This window comes from Oncorhynchus tshawytscha, linkage group LG13 (assembly GCF_018296145.1).
Source record: "Oncorhynchus tshawytscha isolate Ot180627B linkage group LG13, Otsh_v2.0, whole genome shotgun sequence".
Taxonomy (NCBI): Eukaryota; Metazoa; Chordata; class Actinopteri; order Salmoniformes; family Salmonidae; genus Oncorhynchus; species Oncorhynchus tshawytscha.
The window spans coordinates 14,532,224-14,549,311 of NC_056441.1; the positions used below are offsets into that span (position 1 = coordinate 14,532,224).

Sequence of the window (17,088 nt, forward strand, 5' to 3'; positions counted from 1 at the left end):
ATTCAGAGTGCAGTAGTCTGAGAGAGTGTATTAGTCTCCTAGGTAGATCTGGCCTGTGGATCTTCAAGAGAACGTGGGTTTAGTTGGACTTTTGCTTCAAATGTGGTGAAGGTTATGTAAAAGGGTGTGGTTCTTCCATTCTGTCTGTGAAGCTGATGACGGTCAGGAACAATTACATAGCTGGATCTCTGCGACCCCCTCCATGTCTCTCTCTGTCTCCTTTCTTTCCCCTCTCATTCTATCTCCTCTCCTTCATTCTCAGACATGGTACAGTGCTAGTCTACCAATCAACCTTGTCTTATTTAGTGTTCTGACTCATTCTTGTCTTGTTCAAACATGTTTGTCTGATGACTTACCTCCTTGCTCTCTCTCTGTCTCTCTCTGTCTCTGTCTCTCTCTCATCAGAACCATGTGAACCCTGCTATGGACTTCACTCAGATTCCTCCTGGGATGCTGGCTCTGGATAACATGCTGTACTTTGCCAGACACCACCAGGATGCCTACATCAGGGTTAGTAGCTCTCTCTCTTCCCCCCCCCCCTCTCACTCCTAGATTCCCTGGGCTCTATCCAGGCAGTCTGTCTGATGAAACACCATGCCAATATGTGGCCTTGGAACTGAGTCAACCCAATACTATGGCATATGGCTAACGTTTAACAAATCTACACATTCACTGGAGAGAAAAGAATCCTGCCCATTTTTTTCGTCCGTTTCCTAGTTCCAGTGACAAAGAAAATCCATTTTATACTAGGATGCAACTTAATCAAATCAAGTTTATGTATTAATCCTGAATTAGTTTAACTCAGCCTAAACTGTGGGCAGGTGGCATTGGTTTGGTTAGTGGGCATCCCATGCCTATGAGTGATTATTTGTGTGCCTGCCTGCCTGTGTGTGTCCTTGTAGAAGGTCAGTGAATGGCTGGTGAAAATAAATGGGGAATATAAAGGGTGGTGGCGTAGTGTCCATCTAATATGAAACCTAACGCACACACGCCACACATGCATATACAGGCCAGCCCTTCCCTCTCCTCTGCCAGCTGCTGTAACAAAACAACCACCGTTTTCCCAAATTAAACTGTCACCATGACGATGATAAGGATGCTAATGGTTTCCGGTGTAGGCTTGTCACTGCGGCAACGTTATAATTGGAGTGAGTTTTTTTTACATTGGGGAATTGATTTATGAATTAACCACGCCATGTGCACGTGGACCGTTTAAGGTTCAAATGTATGAGAGGCTTTCGCAATGGTAATGTTTACTTAGAAGGAAAGACGTCTTTTAATCAAATCAATGTCACATTGAGATTGGAATGTCTTTGAGATTTGACATTGGTGGTAGATAACATGCAGTATAATGACTGATACTGTAATAACGTACAATAGCTGCTGTCCTTAGTCTGACCTCTGGATGGGGCTGTAGTGGAGTGGGTCAAGAGCTTCAAGTTCCTCGGTGTCCGCATCACTAAAGATCTATTATGGTCCAAACACACCAGCACAGTCATGAAGAGGGCACAACAATGCCTCTTCCACCTCAGGAGGCTGAAAAGATTTGGCATGGGCCCTCAAATCCTCAAAGTTTGACAGCTGCACCACTGAGAGTGTCGTGGAGAATTGTCTCAGAAATACTGTATAATACTCTTACAAGAACTTGTGAATTCAATATACACTTTAATACAAAGTAGCAAAACTGAGCCCTTCCATGGAAGGACCCTATCACAAACATAACAGGGCCGAGCCCCTCCATGGAAGGACCCCATCACAAACATAACAGGGCCGAGCCCCTCCATGGAAAGAGACTAAATTCTCATATTACAGAGTCCTGCCTTTATAGGATTCTGTCTTTGTATAACATATAGAGTCCCCTCCCTCTATATGAAAATAGCTTCCCTTGACCTTTCTCCATTATTTTATTTTAATCTCCGAGCTTGCTTGTTCACGCCCACTAACGCTCATATCTGCTTTTGGTTAGGTTATGTTGGTAGAACTCCTTTCACATCCCAAAAATAATGTATGCATTGCATGCTTATGTTTTATGTGTTAGTCATCAGGCATCTTGCTTCCATCTTTCTTCCTGTATCCTTTTGACCATAGTACGTCCAGCTGTCATAAATGTACGTATGGTCTTGGTTGATGTACTCCTTCAAAAATAGAGTATAGCCTGGGTGTCATCATTTCTTACTGTGCATGTCCTTGCTACTTCAGCCTGGCAACTAGACCTATTTAATGCTCAGCTCTCCTTAATGTTTCGCTCCAACAAGAGTATCTTGACTGGCTGCATCACCGTCTGGTATGGCAACTGTTTGGCATCTGACCGTAAGGTGCTACAGAGGGTAGTGTGTACGGCCCTGTAAATAGTCAGTTTTACGAGGTTATGTTTGGCAGCATGAGTGATGGATGCTTTGTTGCGAAATATCAAGCCAATTCTAGATTTAATTTTGGATTGGAGATGCTTAATGTGAGTCTTGAAGGAGAGTTTACAGTCTAACCAGACACCTAGGTATTTGTAGTTGTCCACATATTCTAAGTCAAAACCGTCCAGAGTAGTGATGCTGGACGGGTGGGCAGGTGTGGGCAGCGATCGGTTGAAGAGCATGCATTTAGTTTTATTTGCATTTAAGAGCAGTTGGAGGCCGTGGAAGGAGAGTTGTATGGCATTGAAGCTCATCTGGAGGTTAGTTAACACAGTGTCCAAAGAAGGGCCAGAAGTGTACAGAATGGTGTCGTCTGCGTAGAGGTGGATCAGAGAATCACCAGCAGCAAGAGCGACATCATTGATGTATACAGAGAAAAGAGTCAGCCCGAGGATTGAACCCTGTGGCACCCCCATAGAGACTGCCAGAGGTCTGGACAACAGACCCTCCAATTTGACACACTGAACTCTGTCTGAGAAGTAGTTGGTGAACCAGGCGAGGCAGTCATTTGAGAAACCAAGGCTGTTGAGTCTACCGATAAGAATGTGGTGATGGACAGAGTCGAAAGCCTTGGCCAGGTCGATGAATACAGCTGCACAGTATTGTCTCTTATTAATGGCGGTTATGATATCGTTTAGGACCTTGAGCGTGGCTGAGGTGCACCCATGACCAGCTCTGAAACCAGATTGCATAGCGTAGAAGGTACGGTGGGATTCGCAATGGTCGGTGATCTGTTTAACTTGGCTTTCGAAGACCTTAGAAAGGCAGGGTAGGATAGATATAGGTTCTTGCTAATTGGTTCTTGCTTCGGGACAGAGACATTAGCCAGGAGTGACCACTTGAAATAGCAGATAGCTAGCTGCGATGATCCAAGTGAAAAGGTTCAGAGCTTGCAGTAGGAATCAGGAGATATGGAGTTAAATAAATCTGATTTGCTCTGGTTTGAGTCGCGCTGTGCAGACTGGTAAAAGTTGTCCGGGCTAAACGTTAGCTGGACCGCCACTAGTAGCTAGTTAGTTAGCTAGCTTCTGTTGGGGGTTCCGGTTCAAAAGTAAAGAAAATAGCAGATCCACACCACGTTGGGTGAGGCGGATTGCATGTTGTATGTTGAGGTTAAGAAAAATCTATTTTTAAATGTATGCGAAGAAAAAAGATATAACAAGTTATACACATGGGACAAGACGAGGACAAAGACGTCTGACTGCTATGCCATCTTGGAATCAAAAAATGTATATACCAGGGCCAAAATATACTCCTATACCAGGAGGTGTCAGAGGAAAGCCACCCAAATGATAGACTGTTCCGATGCTACCACATGGCCAGTGGTACTAGAGCGGCAGGCCTGGGACCAAAAGAATCCTGAACAGTTTGTACCACCAAGCCAGAAGACTACTGAACAGCTAATCAAATGTCTATCCGGACTATTTGCATTGACCCCTTTTGTATTTATCTATTTTTCTTTACACCGGCCCTATGCACACTCACTGGACTCTAGCCACATACTGCACACACACACACACACACACACACATCACATCACATCACATCACATCCCATCACATCACATATGCTGCTCCTACTCTGTTTATTAACTATCCTGATTGCCAAGTCTCTTGTACATATTATCTCAATCACCTCAACTCTCTTGTACCCCAGCACATTGACTCGGTACCTGTACTCCTTGTATATAGCCTCGTTATTTTTATTGTGTTGCTATTTTTTATTTTTTGCAAATTATTCTTACTATTTAACTCTGCATTGTTGGGAAAGGGCTGGTAAGCATTTCACTGTTAGTCTACACCTCTTGTATTTCGGTGCATGTGACAAATAAAATTGGATTTGATTTTGATTGAATTAAGATGGTACTATGGAGATAGGATAATCCAGTTAGCTGTGTCCCAGTTCCTTGTCCTGTTGGTGACCTTCTGCTGCCTCTGGTTTCTCTATCCCGCTCTGACTCTCTCCATGAGAATCATCTCTGTCAACTATGACCTCAGTATGTAGTTTCACTGGATTAATAGGTCAAGGGTCACACAGTTCCAGTTCTTTGAAGGCCCTTGTTGAGATTTGTCTGTCTCTGTGTGCATGTCTGTATGTCTTTTATGTTTGTCTGTGTCTGTCTCTATGTCTGTCTGTCTGTGCCTGGGTAGCTGTTAAACACTTGACAAAAGTATTTGCAAAAACGTTGGTGGATCGATAGATTGAGTGACTTTCTTTCCTTGTTCTAGATTGTTCTGGAGAACAGCAGTCGTGAGGACAAGCACGAGTGTCCGTTCGGCCGCAGCAGCATCGAGCTGACCAAGATGCTGTGTGAAATCCTCAAAGTGGGAGAGCTCCGTAAGTCTTTTAATTGGTATTAACTACCCTCCCCTCAACACCTGCCTGGTGTCATATCATTGCCCCGCTATTAGAGCATAGTGTGCTTATAGGGTCGTATTCACAGGCAACCAAACGGACCGAAACCGGGAGGGATTACCTGAAGTTGTCCAATAATAAATGTTTGTTTTCTGTTGCTACGATGAAAACGTTTTTGCTACGACCCTGATTTACTGACAATGGCGTTCTGTGGATTGTATGGGTGCTGAATACCAGATATTATCTGTGAACTGATGAAAGTATTTGAACGAGTTGATGCACAGAATATGTTTTTTTGTCTTGGTTAGTCACATTCTATGGTCCTCTGAATACAAACAACCTAAAAAACACCAAGGAAACAAATACAAAGTACTACACTACCTGGAGTGTTTCTCTGTGGCCACATTTTTCCTCGTAAATCTCCAAATCTGATTGGCTTGTGCTTGGTAAATGTAGCTCCAACAGTCACATGTTCTCTGAACTACTGCAGATTGTGTGACTCAGCTCTCTCCATTGACTTCTAACCCTGTTGATTGTTAGTGGAGGAATGGGTTGGAAAGGGCACTTTGATATACAAGGGTTAAAAGCATCATCTTAGCCTTTTTTCACATTAAGCCCAGCCATATTAATTCAGACAGAGAGAGGGATGGAAATACCTTCCAGAGCATTTTACCATCTCAGTCAGTCTAGAAGAGTAAACTCTGTCTCCTGCAGTGAAGATAAAGGGACCCATTATACTTTGTAATTGTGCTGGAGTTCATCAATTCTTGATGAAGTGAGTAGACTTCAAGTGAGCCCTATTCCCCTTCCTAATACACTGAATCAGCCTGGGACTCACACTCCCGCAGGGGAAAAAAGCTGGGTCATGTTCCAGTCAAGAAAAAAGCTGGGTCATGTTCCAGTCAAGAAAAAAGCTGGGTCATGTTCCAGTCAAGAAAAAAGCTGGGTCATGTTCCAGTCAAGAAAAAAGCTGGGTCATGTTCCAGTCAAGAAAAAAGAAAGCCTCCCTACACTTCTACACCCCTTATCCATTCCTTAGTACCTTTATTTAAGGTACTAATAAGTACATCATGTAAGGTTGAAGAGGAGGCCTATCTGCTAACTTCATCTTAGTGGGATGGAAAGGTTGTAAATGTAGCCTACCTAAAAAAAAAATAAACCCCAATTTTAGAAGTGATACTGTGTTATGAAAAAGAGACCACCTCTTGGTAAGGATCTGTGAAGCAGAGGGTCTGAGTCTGCATTGTCATCCAAAACCTCTGGAATTGAAATCCAAACCTAAAAGCGTATATCCTATCTCTGATTTCCTTTGGGATTCAGCTGTGGACTCTCCGTATTAAAATCGCATGTCAGTTTTGACCTAGACGCTCGCTCATGCATGGTTCTGGTTAGTTTGTGGTAACTCTGCACTCTGACTTTAATGGCCTTTATACTCATTAATATTGATGGCCATGGAAGGGGTCATGCAGATGCAGTAGACTATGCAGCAGTGTAGCAGGGTTGGGGTCAATTCCATTTCAAGTCAGTCATTTCAAGAAGTCAATGGCAGTGTTCAATTGATTCGTTGATTTTCAATCATATGAGTTGAAAACTGCCATTTATCTTCAATGATTTATAAATTATTTTATATCAATGATTTATAAATTATTTATAAATCAATTCAGTTAGCTTTCTGATTTGATGAAGTTCAAATGAGATCGAGCCCAAAGCCTGGCGTGAGGTGTTAACAGGGGCTGAAACAGCTCAGAGGGGGGAGGAGGGCCCTGTATGTTAGGTGACACCCTAGGGGTGAACCCCCCCCGCCCCTCTCCTCTCCATCTGTCTGGAGGTACGCTCCACTGGTCTGTGTCTGACAGGCTTGTCTCTTATCACAGTCTGGAACACGCACAGCTTTTCTTTCTCCTATTTTTGTTCCTACTGTCTACTTGGCATGTGTCCCAAGCAAAAAATATTTGATGTCATTGGCAAACACCTGGTGTTATAATTGTTGAATAAATTAAATGTATAATTTTGTCCTAAATGTTTTTGTTCATGTTGGTTACATTTTTGTTTGTGTTCAGACATGCTATATGTGTGTAAAAACCTCATGGTTGTGGATGTCTTATCCTCTCTTCCTCGAGCGTTAAATGTTGACGACTACTGTACACTACAGTACCCTATGTATAATGGCTTCACTAAGCGGATGGATGGTATATGGAGCTGGCAGGTAGCTGTCCTAGATCAAATCACATTTTATTGGTCACATACACATATTTAACAATGTTATTGTGGGTGTAACGAAATGCTACTGCTGAATAACTAATGGCATGGAATTAGTGGAACCCACCAGAACCCCCCCAGTCCATTTCAAGGCCTGGGACATGACATATTCCAGACAGAGAAAGACACTGGGGGGGAGGGGTACGGGATGACAGTGACACTAAATTGTCTTTCGTAGCCAGGCATATACAATGAGTGTACAAAGCATTAAGAACACCTTCCTAATATTGAGTTGAATATTGAGCAACCCCTTTTGCCCTCAGAACAGCCTCAATTCATCGGGGCATGGACTCTACAAGGTGGTGAAATCGTTCCACAGGGATGCTGGCCCATGTTGACTCAAACACTTCCCACAATTGTGTCATGTTGGCTGGATGTCCATTGGGTGGTGGACCATTCTTGATAAACACAGGAAATAGTTGAGTGTGAAAGACCCAGCAGTGTTGCAGTTCCTGACACAAACCTGTGCACCTGACACCTACTATACACCGTTCAAAGGCACTTAAATATTTTGTCTTGCCCATTCACCCTCGGAATGGCACACACACACAATCCATGTCTCAGTTGTCTCTAGGCTTAAAAACCCTTCTTTAACCCTTCATCTACGCTGAATTTAAGTGGATTTAACAAGTGACGTCAAGGGATCATAGCTTTCACCTGGATTCACCTGGTTGGTCTATGTCATGGAAAGAGCAGGTGTTCATAATGTTTTGTGCCCTCAGTGTACAGCAAAGCATTTTATTAGTGACAAGATGAAGACATAGAATTTGGCATCACGTCTTTATTCAGTCTCAATGCAAACCAACAGACAGAAGCATAGCATTTTAAAGTGTCATTATGACACTTGGGAGTTGCACTCAGTATAATTCAACAGAGCATCCAAGCATATGTAAATTAGGAGGGAAATGGAAAAAGGGAGGTTTAATGTTCACAAATTGAGGTTATTATAGGAAAGGAGTTGGGACAGGATGGGTAGAGGTAGTTAGATGAAGTCATTCTGAGCTCTCACTGCAGACTAGGACGTCTCTAAATGATTTACTGTAAAAGTGTGAGGGCAGAGACAGACGCGACCCTCCACTGACACCAAAACAGTGTTATATTAAGTCCGAAAGGGAAGCAGTGGCAAAATTCTTCATTAAATAGTAATGGTCTGCCTTCTTAAAAAAGAGAAAATGAAAATGAAACACTCTGGTGTTAGCGTGGAGGAGAAAGAAACATTCAAAGCCATAGCTCTTTCTCTTCACGATAAGGAATTCATCTCTGCGCCAACCGTGACCATTTTTTTTTTCTCGGATAATTTACTTTCGTTTGCGGCCGTGAAATGCCAATAAACCTCCGGTGGGTTTTGGACTTCTTAGTTCCCCATCCTCCCAGGCTAATCACACAACAGGATTCTGGCAGTGCTTGGGCGTCTTTAGGCCTTTTTAGTTTTAGCCTATAATTCTCCATCCCCTCTGTCCCTCCACTATCCCATCCCACTCTTTAATAGAGCAACACCTCCATCCCAAATAGCACCCTATCCCCTATATTCTTGCTGCTGGTGAGTCTCTGATCCACCTCTATGCAGACGACACCATTCTGTACACTTCTGGCCCTTCTTTGGACACTGTGTTAACAACCCTCTAGACGAGCTTCAATGCCATACAACTCTCCTTCCGTGGCCTCCAATTGCTCTTAAATACAAGTAAAACTAAATGCATGCTCTTCAACCGATCGCTGCCTGCACCTGTCCGCCCGTCCAACATCACTACTCTGGACGGTTCTGACTTAGAATATGTGGACAACTACAAATACCTAGGTGTCTGGTTAGACTGTAAACTCTCCTTTCAGACTCACATCAAACATCTCCAATCCAAAGTTAAATCTAGAATTGGCTTCCTATTCCGCAACAAAGCATCCTTCACTCATGCTGCCAAACACCCTCGTAAAACTGACCATCCTACCGATCCTCGACTTCGGCGATGTCATTTACAAAATAGCCTCCAATACCCTACTCAATAAATTGGATGCGGTCTATCACAGTGCCATCCGTTTTGTCACCAAAGCCCCATATACTACCCACCACTGTGACCTGTACGCTCTCGTTGGCTGGCCCTCGCTTCATACTCGTCGCCAAACCCACTTGCTCCAGGTTATCTACAAGACCCTGCTAGGTAAAGCACCCCCTTATCTCAGCTCGCTGGTCAACATAGCAGCACCCACCTGTAGCACGCGCTCCAGCAGGTATATCTCTCTGGTCACCCCCAAAACCAATTCTTCCTTTGGCCGCCTCACCTCCCAGTTCTCTGCTGCCAATGACTGGAACGAACTACAAACATTTCTGAAACTGACAAACACTTATCTCCCTCACTAGCTTTAAGCACCAGCTGTCAGAGCAGCTCACAGATTACTGCACCTGTACATAGCCCATCTATAATTTAGCCCAAACAACTACCTCTTCCCCTACTGCATTTATTTATTTATTTTGCTCCTTTGCACCCCATTATTTTTATTTCTACTTTGCACATTCTTCTACCTCAAATCTACCATTCCAGTGTTTTACTTGCTATATTGTATTTACTTTGCCACCATGGCCTTTTTTTGTTGCCTTTACCTCCCTTATCTCACCTCATTTGCTCACATTGTATATAGACTTACTTCTCTACTGTATTATTGACTGTATGTTTGTTTTACTCCATGTGTAACTCTGTCGTTGTATGTGTCGAACTGCTTTGCTTTATCTTGGCCAGGTCGCAGTTGTAAATGAGAACTTGTTCTCAACTTGCTTACCTGGTTAAATAAAGGTTAAATAAAAAATGTGGTGAACCTCTTTTGACGATCGGGGAAAAGGGTCCCATTTGGGACACACTCCTTGGCTTATACCTTGAGGTCATTGTAGCCTACTGCCATTTTAAATTGGGTGCTGTGGCTTAATATCCCCCACTCAGACAACACCACCACAATAACGACCACAACAACCGCCGCAGAGCAGATTGCTGGGTCAGAGCTCGTATGAAGAACGCAGGGTATTCTGGAACATTCTCAAGTCAACAGATCAGTTTGAAAGAACCTTTTTTCTGTTTTCCTTCCTGGGGACTTTGGTGGGTGCCAGATGGCTACGACAACGTGCATTGCACTTTAATGTTTCCATTTGACCCGAGGTTCAATTACTGCCACAGTCGCCACCATAAATAAATATTGTTTTGGCACTTCTCTGGTTTGTATTTATATATTTGTATGCAGATGTGTGGTGAGCAGGTTGGGAGTTAAGGGGTATGCATGGGGCTTGTTTGGGCGAGCTTGCTGGGCTGGCTCCCTGTGTGTGTGTGTGTCACCTTGCTGCTTGGCTCTGTGTGCATTATTCATGTTCCCTTCCAGGGGTCCCCTCTCCTCCTCTCCAGCACCCCACAGCAGATCTTAAAGATTTATTGTCAGCAGCCCAGCATGTTTCCCCAGAACCGGTGTTAATGGAACGTCTGGTGGGCGGGCATGCGGTCGGGTGGGCGGGCGGGCATGCGGTCAGGCGGGTCGCGTCTCTCTCTCGTTCTTTTTCTATTTAAAAGGCCCATGTAATATTTATGACGTTATTTAGATTGCCGGCTGGTAGTGGCAGTGAAAAGTGTCCTGGTTATTGATTCATGGCAATTCCTCTCCTTCAGACACAGGACAGATTGTATTTGTGGGTTCAGAGAGGAGAGGACAGGAGAGACAGGACTGGGCAGGTCTCAGAATTACCATGGCCTTCTCCATACCTGTCTCCTGGATGCTGGTATCATTCTGTAGAGCGAAGCGTAGAACTTGACTTTTTAATGTAGTTTACGATTGAGCCAACATGCAATGTCTACCGTGAATCCTCTCTGAAGTAATGCCTAAGCTTTAGCTCATCGGGTTAACAGTCTTGTGACCAAAAACCAGTATGAATCATGTGATGTCAGTTTGTCTGACTGTTTGGAATTGAGTGATGTCATCAGCTGTTACCTGTGAGGTTGTTGTCCAGTCACGGTTGTTCCCTCCGAGGCTCCTCTCTGCTGTGTGCTTGTGAACTCAGCAGGGTCTCAAACTGATTAGCAGTAACACATCCTTAAATAAATACACACAGTCACACACACAGTCCCACAGTCACACACACAGTCCCACAGTCACACGCAGTCACCTACCTGATTGTAGGTGTGCTGTGATGTGTTTGGAGTCTGTTAGTAAAATGCCACAGGGGATACTCCAGTCATCTCCTTAGTGAAGCAGCATTGTCAACCAGAGGTACGGACACACACACAAACAGTGACAGATGGAGTGAATGTCTTCTTGGTCTGCCTCCAAGTGAGAAATTGGCATTGAAGAGGGAAGGAGTTTGTTGCTTTTAGAAGCTTGTTCTACTCTCCCCAATGATTAGCCAAATAAAATGCTATTTGTTGAATAAATGATCAGAGACCAAAGTATTTGAGTTTATAGACTGCTGCTGTGTGGATGAAAGCACACAAAGTTTAGACAATACATTACATTTCCTCTTACTGGGTTTACTTAGTGCTTTATAGCTTACTTTCATCATTGGTGGGATCACTTCCAGTACACAGAAACGCAGTTACTACAATTGATTAAAGAGTGAAACCCTGGCCAATGGAGATTCAGGCCTGGTTAGAATGAATTCTGCCACTGAGAAGGTCATCAATAGGTTTGATGCTAGAACTTCAGAGAATCTGAACATTAGCTTTTAAAGGAACGATCCTATTTGAAGTGACTAGTTAAATCCTGTGGTTTTAGCCAGTAAATCCTCTTACGGATGTTGTAGCGGGTGAAGAGGATGAGACTAAAGGGGTGGATGATGTACATTTTCTAAAGAGGTTTATCTTCCCACTTTGTCCCCATCTCTTCCTTCATCCGCTCTGATCTAACGGGACTTGACAGGTGAAAGCTGTATGGTCTAATCCCATCCACTCCTTATCACCAGAGTTTTCCCTGACTGTTATTTTCCAAGGAACAACTCTGGGGTCGTAGTTACAGACCACAACTATAGCGCCTGGGTAGTCCTGGTAAGGTCACACGGTGAGGACAACACCACTTTACACTTTTGAGACGGATCCCATCGACAATGAGCGTAGTAGCTCTTCCATGTGCTGAAAACAAGCAGATATTTGAAAAGACAGCGAGCACATACACAAGCATGGGTTGTTTTCCACCGACTGCTAATGCAGTGGAATATAAAGTAGAAAAAACTGTGTGCTCATTCCTCAGCTCTGACAAAATGCTTGATGTAGATTAAATGCGTTGTAATGTTGAGATTGCTCCAATGGCTTTTTTTTCAGAGCAGGAAATAGACTAGTGTTGGCTTTGTGTGTGAGACCAGAAGAATCCGAATTTGTTTGTTCTGTCCGGGACAGCTGTTGGTAGTAGACTGTAAGAGATGTGTGTTTATTTGCATACGTTACATTTCTCTATTCCTCTGTATTTGAGGATGGCTGTCGCGTAATGAATAGATGTGACTAACGATTTGAAAGAATAATTCACCAGAATAAGAATGATTTTGATTTGTCTGCTTCTTATTTCTGAATTGGACAGGGCTGTGTGGTTTAGAATGGATGTGTGTATTTCTTCGTTCAGGAATAATTTTGTCTGTATTCGGGCACGGCTATCAGATGTGGAATAATAGATGTTGGTTTTTCTCATGAGAATGATCTGATTTCTTGTTAACAAACTATAGTTTTGGCAAGTCGGTAAGGACATGTACTTTGCATGACACAAGTAATTTTTCCAACAATTGTTTACGGACAGATTATTTCACTTATAAATCACTATCACAATTCCAGTGGGTCAGAAGTTTACATCCACTAGGTTGACTGTGCCTTTAAACAGCTTGGAAAATTCAAGAAAATGATGTCATGGCTTTAGAAGCTTCTGATAGGCTACTTGACATAATTTGACACAACCTGTGGATGTATTTTATTTTAACTTTAGTTAACTAAATTCTTATTTTCAATGACAGCCTAGGAACAGTGGGTTAACTGCCTTGTTCAGGGGCAGAGCGACCGATTTTTACCATGTCAGCTCGGGGATTCGATCTTGCAACCTTTTGATTACAAGTCCAACGCTCTAAACACTAGGCTACCTACCACACCCAAGGTCTACCTTCAAATCCAGTGCCTCTTTGCTTGACATCATGGGAAAATCAAAAGAAATCAAGACCTCAGAAAAAAAATAATTGTAGACCTCCACAAGTTTGGGTCATCCTTGGGAGCAATTTCCAAACGCCTGAAGGTACCACGTTCATCTGTACAAACAATAGTATGCACGTTTTAACACCATGAGACCACGCAGCCGTCATACCGCTCAGGAAGGAGACGCGTTCTGTCTCCTAGAGATGAATGTACTTTTTGTGCGAAAAGTGCAAATCAATCCCAGAACAACAGCAAAGGACCTTGTGAAGATGCTGGAGGAAAAAGGTACAAAAGTATCTATATCCACAGTAAAATGAGTCCTATATCGACATAACCTGAAAGGCCGCTCAGCAAGGAAGAAGCCACTGCTCCAAAACCGACATAAAAAAGCCAGACTACAGTTTGCAACTGCACATGGGGACAAAGATCATACTTTTTGGAGAAATGTGCTCTGGTCTCATGAAACAAAAATATAACTGTTTGGCAATAATGACCATCGTTATGTTTGGAGGAAAAATGGGGAGGCTTGCAAGCCGAAGAACACCATCCCAACTGTGAAGCACGGGGGTGGCAGCATCATGTTGTGGGGGTGTTTTGCTGCAGGAGGGACTGGTGCACGTCATAAAATAGATGGCATCATGAGGGAGGAAAATTATGTAGATATATTGAAGCGACATCTCAAGTTGAAGTTTGGTTGCAAATGGGTCTTCCAAATGAACATGACACCAAGCATACTTCCAAAGTTGTGGCAAAATGGCTTAAGGACAACAAAGTCAAGGTATTGGAGTGGCCATTTCAAAGCCCTGACCTCAATCCTATTGAAAATGTGTACAAGCAAGGAGGCCTACAAACCTGACTCAGTTACACCAGCTCTGTCAGGATGAATGGGCCAAAATTCACACAACTTATTGTGGGAAGCTTGTGGAAGGCTACCCAAAACATTTGACCAAAGTTAAACCATTTCAAGGCAATGCTACCAAATACTAATTGAGTGTATGTAAACTTCTGACCCACTGGGAATGTGATGAAAGAAATAAAAGCTGGAAAAAATGATTCTCTCTACTATTATTCTGACATTTCACATTCTTAAAATAAAGTGGTGATCCAAACAGATCTAAGACGGGGACTTTTTTACTAGGATTAAATGTCAGGAATTGTGAAAAACTGATTTTAAAAGTAGTTGGCTAAGTTGTATGTAAACCTCCAACTTCAAATGTATATTAGGGTGTGTGTGAGCTGTTGTAAGTCTCAGTCTCTGGTCTGTTGTTTTCACCACACTGGGTTACCTGCCAGCCCTGATAACTCTCCCTGTCCAGTCAGTCACCTTCTCGCCATCTAATACATCTTAACCCGTCTTGTAGACTCTTCTCTTCTCCACGCACTACTGAAGAGTCCTGGACAGTTACTACTCTATACCTTGCGTCAAACCATGTACGTGTGTGATAACTGATCGTCTTTCTTGACCACAACTGTGTTCAAATATTTAAGTCCTGCTGTTTTAAAGTTCAATTTTCAAATGTAATTGCCAACATGGCAATAAATACAACTGATCTTACTGAACTGAGTTCTCACATTAAACGCAGCATTAAAGAACAGTTCTGTTGATGACAAGGGGAATGGAAACTCAGCTGTTCACCATGGATGAGTCCCAAATTAAACCCTATTCCCTTTGTAGTGCACTTCCTTTGACCAGGGCCCGTAGGGAGCAATGGTACCCCATTGCCTTCATAGTGCACTACTTTTGACCCAGGGCCTTAAGGGCCCTGTTCAAATGAAGTACTATAAATGGGGAACAGGGTGCAACTTGGGACAAAAGTATCCTCCTGCCAGCGTGGACACTGACTGGCCCTGACACTGACTGGTCCTGAAAGGTGTTGCTGATGCTGCGTCTCACATACACACACGAATGCACACACACACCTTGCTCTCCCCTACACACACACACACACACACACACACACACACACTCCCCTTCGCGCAAGTTGACGTCCACGTAGGGCTGGGCGATATGGCCTAAAACTCATATCTGCATTTCTTTTTCAAACTTATCGGCAATTCACGATATCTCTCTTCTTAATGTTTTCTCTAAATAAGCTTTGTTGTAAAGGTAAAATACCCTGCATTTAAAACAGTCAACAAAAATCTAATGAATTCAGAGCTTGTGAAATTATATCTAGTCTGAATATTTTCCTTCCACAACCATAAAACCCACTAATTATTTCATTATTTTATCAAAATAGGTGTACCTGCTTTTCTTTTTACAGTAATCACTGATCTGGCTTTCAGGTCTGACTATTAAAAATACCCTTTTTGTTACAAATTTAACCAGAACCATGCATAATGCACATTCACTAATAATGTAGCAGGCATTATAGAAAATTAACACTGGTTTCATAAACAGTCTCTCAAGCACAAGCCCACGTGTTAGTGAGTAGCCAACTAATATTTATATTTCAAGTTTAGCCAACATGGATCCAAGTATAATTTCACAAGCTCTGAATTCAGCTAACAAGGCAAAACAGTTAATGATATGAACAGAACTTTGTCTGTCTCCAACTGTTTGAACAGCATGTTAGCCTGTCCACTTTGTTCAGATGTTGAAATCAAGTGGTTCTACCTTGTTTCTCAGAATGAGAACGAGTTGCAAATTCCTTATATAATTGTTTTATGCTTTATGCTAAGCAACTAGTATAACAATCGTTATTTGACTAAAATGCTGCTAGCGATATGTGATACCATTATGCACTTGCAACTAACTGAGCCTTCATTTTCCAGAATCAATGTTCATTGGTACATCAGTTTTAGTAGTGTTTGCTCTGCTCCAAATTTGAGGAGTTGAAACATAAACAGGGTAACTCCTCTATTACAGTAAAATAATATCCCAATGTGTTTGTGTCCATATGGCCGATTCTGTTGGACCAAACCTCAAATGCAAATAGCAAGTTAACAGTTTGTCAGAAAGAAAGAAGTGATCAATCATCTTTGTTGTTGTGAATGGTAGGGGGAGGTGACGCGAGAGGTTTCACTCGCCAAAATCTGTCAAATAAACCCAATGCATTTATGTGCTTATTTTGAACCTTCTCGCCTGCCTTCCCTCCTTTGGGACAACGACTCCCATTGTTAGAGTGGAGACATGAGCATCTAGTCATTACATACACATCTCTGGTGTAAATGGGAAGGTGCACAGCACAGAAAGAGCGAACGAGACGAGACCAAAAATACAACATGAGAACAAGCCGACATAAATACTCATTAAAATGAAAAATACAAAAAACATTGATTCTGCAAAACAGGCATTTGGAATATCGCGGGAAAAAAACATACATTTGAATGAATCGAATTCATTCGATATATTGCACAGCCCTACGTCCAGGCCTGCTGGCGTGGTAATTGGAGTGAGGAAGACACGTTTTCAGTGTATATTTGTCATGCTGGTTCCCTCCCTCGCTCCAAGGTGACTCTCCTCTCTGTGTTCCTCCTCTTGTTTCTCTCTCCCTTTAATCTCACTGGGCTCAGACAGATGTCAGGAAGGCTCTCTGCCTGCAGGTCCCACACTCACACTCTGTCTTTTACCTTCTCTCACACACACATTTATGCTCGCTCCCTCTCTCTCGCACACATTTATGCTCGCTCCCTCTCTCTCGCACACATTTATGCTCGCTCCCTCTTTCTCTCGCACACATTTATGCTCGCTCCCTCTTTCTCTCGCACACACAACACACCAACACCCAGACACACACTCTCTCCCTTTCTACCCCCTCTTCCTCTCCTTTCTCTCTCTCTCCCTGTCTGTCACCTCTCCCCTCCGTGGTCATATCTGTGTGGCTAGTGTTTGCTCTGTCTGTTGAGCTCTAATTAGCTATGTCCAGACAGGCGTCAATATTCTGGAGCCTTCGTGGCCCGCCTTGAAATCAAACAGAAGTCTCTGAGATTACAGC

At 43.0% G+C, this 17,088-nt stretch overlaps 1 protein-coding gene across 4 annotated transcripts in view; it reads left to right on the forward strand.

The window, feature by feature from the left end:
- LOC112247321 (engulfment and cell motility protein 1) overlaps positions 1-17,088 on the forward strand; it is a 179,790-nt gene that overhangs the window by 85,018 nt on the left and 77,684 nt on the right. For all 4 annotated transcript variants that reach the window (XM_042295215.1, XM_042295218.1, XM_042295217.1 and 1 more), the window contains 2 exons: positions 406-510; positions 4,637-4,745. In XM_042295215.1, coding sequence (XP_042151149.1) covers positions 406-510; positions 4,637-4,745 — 214 coding nt within the window. The remainder of the gene's footprint in view (positions 1-405; positions 511-4,636; positions 4,746-17,088) is intronic.